Source organism: Belonocnema kinseyi, chromosome 4 (assembly GCF_010883055.1).
Source record: "Belonocnema kinseyi isolate 2016_QV_RU_SX_M_011 chromosome 4, B_treatae_v1, whole genome shotgun sequence".
NCBI lineage: Eukaryota > Metazoa > Arthropoda > Insecta > Hymenoptera > Cynipidae > Belonocnema > Belonocnema kinseyi.
This window is the reverse complement of record NC_046660.1, coordinates 124,742,301-124,749,003: the sequence shown is the minus strand read 5'-3', so window position 1 is coordinate 124,749,003 and position 6,703 is coordinate 124,742,301. Positions and strand designations below refer to the sequence as shown.

At 32.7% G+C, this 6,703-nt stretch overlaps 2 protein-coding genes across 2 annotated transcripts in view; one reads left to right on the top strand and one right to left on the bottom strand.

The window, feature by feature from the left end:
* The window catches only part of LOC117170547 (ribonuclease Z, mitochondrial), a 16,730-nt gene extending 12,535 nt beyond the window's left edge, over positions 1-4,195 (top strand). Inside the window, exons 3-6 of the mRNA XM_033357356.1 lie at positions 544-926; positions 1,523-1,924; positions 2,917-3,260; positions 3,590-4,195. Of these exons, the coding sequence (XP_033213247.1) occupies positions 544-926; positions 1,523-1,924; positions 2,917-3,260; positions 3,590-4,034 (1,574 nt within the window). The 3' untranslated portion in view covers positions 4,035-4,195. The remainder of the gene's footprint in view (positions 1-543; positions 927-1,522; positions 1,925-2,916; positions 3,261-3,589) is intronic.
* Positions 4,196-4,711: 516 nt separating this feature from the next.
* LOC117170548 (protein singed) overlaps positions 4,712-6,703 on the bottom strand; it is a 131,272-nt gene continuing 129,280 nt past the window's right edge. The window contains exon 8 of the mRNA XM_033357357.1: positions 4,712-5,728. Coding sequence (XP_033213248.1) covers positions 5,523-5,728 — 206 coding nt within the window. The 3' untranslated portion in view covers positions 4,712-5,522. The remainder of the gene's footprint in view (positions 5,729-6,703) is intronic.

Below are 6,703 nucleotides of genomic sequence, written 5' to 3'. Positions count from 1 at the left end.
ATTAATTCCAATTTCAAGCATTAAAAAAAAAAGTTAGATATCTGAAGTCATCGAAACCCATAGATTCCGAATTATTATGTTTTAGGCTGTTAACTATGAAATTAAAAAGATCTACTTCTAAATTTTAATCCGAAAGCTTAACAAAGGACCCTTGAGTGTCGGCTACTCTATTGAGATAGCCTCTCTGCTTGTTATTTATGATCGTATTAATTCTTCAATTTCGGAAAGGATATTTTAAAGCCTTCAGACCATTTAAACGAGCTTCCTGGACCTTTAAAAATATCTACCTGAGTGCCTGCGGAGAATTTCTTTGAGATTCTTTGACCTAAAGAATTTTTGTATATATTCAAAGATTCTTTTCGGTAGGCAAGTATGTTGTCTTTGAGTCGAACTCCTCTCTCTGGACAGGCCTGTGCTAAAAGAACAATTTCCCACCTAACATTCACTGTTTTTTGTCTGTAAATTATTTTTCCAGAAATGCTTTTAAAGAATTCATATGTATCTCGTTCTCAAATAGTAAATAATAATCCATTATTTTTTTAGTGGTTGATTGTCCGAGAGAAGATTTATTACAGTGTTTAATAAATAATCAGATTTTTGATAAGCATCAATCCTCTTCTGCCACTTCAAAGGACATGATCGCTCTTTGCGTGATTCACTTTACACCAGAGAAGATATTAAAAGATGAACGATATTTAAAATGGATGGAAAAGTTTGGTTGGGCTACGCAACACATAATAGTTAACGAAACTAACACATGTTTAGGCACCGAAGCAGTTCATAAAGTGCAGCATCAATTACACTTGATTCACGATACGATATTTCCTTTTCTGGATCAATCACATGTTAAGGTTGATAACAATTCCCAGCCCAGACTGTATGGTGATGCGAAAGATGCTGAACCAGATTCGTCAAGTGAATATGATGTAAGATATAATATATATTTTTATACTATTGAAACAAATAGTGCTGACGTTAGTAGCTTTACGGTGATCCTTGACTTATCAGCTTTCGGAAGGTAAACATGAGCGGGCTCGGTTACTGTCAGGACGGGTGACAGTTCATGATTGAGCAATCCAAAATAACGTCATTTTGTGAGGAAGGTCAGTCTCGAAAGAAAACAAACGTGCTCTGGCTTTGTCTTCATGCACGAGAAGCAGTGGCAAAGCCCGGGGGGGGGGGGGGCACCCTGAAACGAGTATTTTCATTATTCAATTTCCTTTTCCCCCACTCTTCTGCCTATAAATAAACCCGAAGCCAAATATATGTTTATTTTATTGCAAGACTAGCTTTTCTGACAAAATATCGTCAACTTTAATTGATCTATTCTCGCTTAGTCTTGTTTTTTACTGCGTTCAGTTACTTTCGAGCGAAAGATATGATATCCAAACTCGATCTCCTGTGAGAGGAGGTGATTGATATATTATGTAAAAACCTGAAAAGGTATATATGTATAGAAATAAGTGATATTAAAAAATAACGAAATAATCATCGATACTAATTTTTAAACGTTAATTTTCAGGTGGGACAGATTGATGAATCTCCATTGTTACACCGCGCGAAAACTCTGCACTCTTTTTCTTTGTACCCAAAGAAAGAGCTGATGACGAATTCGGAAGTTAAACTTTCTCCTCGTCAATACATAAATGAAATATTCGAAATGGAAGGTTTTTTAGATGCCTTAGCAGAAGTCCAGACGAATGTCAATGATATGACAAAAAAATTAGGTAAAATACCAGAATATCCGAAACTTGTGATGTTGGGTACAAGCTCGACTGCGAATACCAAAATGAGGAACACTAGTGGTATACTTTTGAGAATCGATGAAGAAAGAAGTATACTTATGGATTGCGGAGAAGGAACTGTGAATCAAATTTTTAGAATGTACGGAAATAAAACAGATAGCATTCTTGCCACTGTTAAGGTTAGTTTTGATCAATTGAATATCATTGTTATCGAATTATTGTTGGTCTCTAATGGGAGAAGACTGAACTTACCCTACATCCACAGTTTCAAATTTAAAAATAATTTGTATCTATTTTACAACTTTTTTAAACGGGTTTCTATTTTAACCCTTCGTTTGCAAACGTTGTTTTGGCGCCTCTCGTCTGTAAAGGCGGATATTTCACGTCCGTCCGTTTTTTCACCCTATTGATATAGTTAAAAAATTCATACGAATGTCGGAAACCTTTAACTTGACATAAGAATCATAAAATGGTAGAAAAATAAATTTTTTCACATATTTTTCTTTAAACGTATGGAGCAACTCGGCAGGAATACAGTGATTTACTCAAAAAATTGTAATTTTAAGAAAAACTAAGATGACGTAATTTAAAAAACGGCAAATCGAAGGCTAATAATACAATTTAAAGAAAAAAATACCCTGCTTTACTTATTTAAAATTAAATGCTTAAGTTTTTACAGGTACAAAAGGCAATAAAACATGTGTTAGGCATTGATATTCACACTTTTTATTATAAAAAAAACAAACATTTCTTTATATGGCTAAACAAAATTATTTTGCCTCAAGTATGACTATTCTATTGGTATCCACACATTTTATTATCAGAAAAACAAATAAAAAGCAACAACAAAAATGTTACTGTACTTCAAGTTTGGTATATGCCGTCTCTAAAGGTGGGTATTTAGTGTCCGCTCCGGATTTGACCTGCTCACCACAACTTTTCAGAAAGGACTGGGATTGATAGGGACCGCTAACATTTTTTAGGTGGGGGTAGCAGCGGCCACCTTTCCCTTTTTTGGAAAATTATTAACTAAAACAGTTTCGACTCGGACATGAAATACCCTCCTTTCCTGACAAAGGATTAAAGCTTGGAGACTAGTTTGCTTCGAACTGTCACAAGTAACTCATTAAATAATAAAAAACCTAAATCAAAATAAATCTTCTATCCGTAGGCTATTTACATTTCACACCTTCACGCAGACCATCAATTAGGGTTGATTGGAGTTTTGCAAGAAAGATCACGTATAACGAGGGATCCTGTTTACCTTATCGCTCCAGATAAAATTCACGTGTGGCTGCAATTTTATGAGACCAGATATGAACCTGTTGATAAACTGTATAAATTGACTCCTAACAGTAAATTATCATTTAATCAACACGAATTAAATGCAGATACTGAGAAAAAATTATTTGAAAGTCTTAATGTCAAGGATATTAGTACAGTTCCTGTCAACCATTGTGCGTTTTCATACGGAGTAGCTCTGACTCTTACAAATGGCCAGAAAATAGTTTACAGGTATGAAACTTACTTCAATTTTATTTATGAGAATGGCGACTGGCTCGAAAAACTTTATAAATGATACTATTTCAATGAATTTAAAATTGTAAAAATTCATGATAAATTGTATGATGTCAAATTTAGTCGTTTAAATTTGCACAATTTCTAATATATCAATTGTCGATATAAATTCTTAAAAAGTGAACAATTTTCTATTGTTGAGGGTTTAATTCTAATATTTCGATTTGAAGGCTTTAATTTGTAGTTCGGTTTCGAATATTTGAAGTAAAATTTTTTTAAATCTCTTTCACGAAACTAAAAGTGAAAAAATAATTTACATTTTTTAGTGGTGATACAATGCCTTGTGAAAATCTCGTTAAGCTGGGACGTAATTGCGATTTACTAATTCATGAAGCAACAATTGGAGATGGTAATCCAGAAAGTGCAAGTCTAAAACTTCATTCGACAGTATCTCAAGCGATAGAAATGGGTGAAAAAATGAATTCAAAGTTTACTTTATTGACGCATTTCAGTCAACGTTTTGCAAAAACGTTTTATTTACCTGAAATTGAAGATCGTCCAGATTGCAGTAAAATAGGAATGGCTTTCGACAACATGCATGTTAGATTGGGTGAACTTCCTATTCTTCCATTGTTCTATCCTTGCCTTAAGATAATGTGTTTTTCGAATGTAAATGTACTACAAAATGATGAAGGAATAAGGACAATCGGAAGGCCAAAAACGCGCAGACAAAAAGAAATTGACAAACTAGATGCAATAACGACTAACTAATTTATTAATAATTTTAGGTTGATTGATTTTTCATCGGACGTTATTAGTGTGAAATGAGCATGAAAAGTGTAGGTTCCAGAAACCTATGTGTAAAGTGTATATAATATTTATAGCAAAACATTTATGAATCATTTGATAATTAAAGCTCAAAATATACTTTACGTTTTACTATTTTTTAAACATAATTCCGTTCCTTTCGCAGTAAGACGGCGATCAAAAAGTACTTAAAAGTAATTTGTATTCAAATAAATTTTGTATCACATTTTCCATGCGTATATTCTAATTCATGTTAGTTGGACTTACAAAATGTTGTTAATATTTTCAATGAAAATTTTGTCATCAAATAAAAAAAAACTGAGAATATAAAATAAGTCATGGAAATAAAGTGCCAGAACCACAGAGTTTGCACCAACCACGAAGCTCTATTCCCACAATTCTGTTCAGTGATTGGCTGCTTTACTGAAACCTACTTTATCGTGTCAATTCTTCAATTAGGATCTCTATTAAATACGAAAAGCATACGAATATAATTGGTCCAAAACACGTCCAATGCAATATGCATAGTTATTCGGTGATTATTAGGCAATAAATTAAATAAGCTTTTAGATATCCCTTTTTAAGTCTCGGGACATACGGAACAACAGTGATAGAAAAAGTCGGGTTATTGAAGTGAGCAGTTTTAGACAAAAACTTTTTTATTTTCAAGCGAGCACGTCGGCGATTAAGTTGTACCTTTAAGTGATAGTGTCGCAGTCAATAAAATAGATTTGGACATTGTAGAAAAACAATAAAATTGTTCGCAAATAATATTACATTACCAATATTATACTAATAAAAATAATGATACTTATTTTAAGATACGAATGTATATTGTGTAAACGCGTCAAAACTAAGATATAAAAATAATTAAGTATTAAACGAAATAATCTCAGCCGTAATATTTAAAATGGGTCAAATACAGACATATATTTACACAAAAATTAGATTCCCGTATAAAATCATATTAATATCATATTAATATCATATAAAAGTTTCATTCAATCAGTCACGCGAAATATTTTATACTGGTCGAAAAGCTTAAAGTTAATTTAATGACCGATTAACTGACATTGTTCGCCGTTCCTGTAAACACGTATTTCTTACCCTTACAATTACATAACGTCTATTTGGTATAAAATGCACGTATATATAAATATAAAAAATGCGTCGAATTGGAATGAATTGCAATTTGATCTCAAATCCGATCGAGATCTTACAGGTATTTGTATTAAGAATCAGAATACACAGTCACGTTTTCAATTCTTGTTTTTTTAAAGTTAAATGTCATCAGCAGCTCAGTACAACCGCGGAGTAAATTTAAGTACACATTATAAAACCTGGCAGCGCCACTGTTAATATTTATTTTCGACGTATTCAGAATTGGGCGCCGTATTTATTGCATATAAAAAGAGGTAATAAGTGTGGCAAAGTGTATGTATGCCTTCGATTTTAAAATTCCCATTTTGTAGCTGAATCGTGATCCAACTCTCCCAAGCGCAGGGCTCCATTTTTTCCTGCTGTTAGGTACCGGCCATCTGTGCACTTTATGCAGATACGCGATGGTTCTCGCAATTCCAAGTAAAATCCTTCAGAAGGCATGTCGGAGTCCACCGTCACTCCTTCGCTATCTGCATGCCAATATTTTCCATTCTGACCTATTTCGTGAGTTATAAGACATAAAATTAGAGTCAGTATTTTCATAATCAATTTCAGTAAAAAAAAGCTGATTGCTAGGCTTTGAACTATTCGATGGCACTGCATAAAATACCATTGAAAAGTTGAAAAATTCAACAGTTGCTAAACGTGAAAATTTTCAAATATTCAATATTTGAAGTTCAAGTTCGCATGTTCCCCATTAAAATTGCGTCATATGAAAGGCTTCTGATTCTATATTGTATAATTCTAGTATTATTTTCTTAAAACCTCGCGAAACTTACAAAAAATCACGAATCTCCATAAGACTCTACACTGCATTAACCCCTTATGTTCACCGAGTACGTATTGGGAGAGATCCTTAAGGAACTTCGTTATTTTATTAAACATGATAAAATTCAAATGTTTCTCTTTCTGATAAAGCACGATACGCAGGACAGATTGGAAAATAAATAAAGCAAAAAAAGTGAATGTTGAAAATTTGGTGCCTTAATTTTTTAAACTTAGCATATTGAGTAATTTTATTTTATTATTATTTAAACAATTCAATTTTAAAAGCATCAAATCAAAGAATGTTTTGCAGTGAATATTTTAACCAACAGTTTAGTTTTGAATACTTAACCCTCTGATGGCGTGCATTTTCAGGCGTCTTGTGAGCGCTGGGTGTGCAGCCGCTCATAACTTATTTCAGAGATAAAAACTGTTTAAAATAATTATTTCTCACCTTTTCCGGGGTGAAATAAAATCTCTAAAATTCCAGGAATACAGTTGTATAAGTTTGGTATTAATATTTTAATTAAGCAAAAGACAGTACAATTTTAAACAAAATAAATTTCTACAAGTGATCGAAAATGGCAAAAATCGCGTTTTCTATGGGTACAGTCTGTCAAGTTAAAGCGTGGGTAACTTTTTTGGTAAAATATTTTATTTAAACGCATGTTTCTACATGGAATTACATTTGTCAAGGTGTCGAGCAA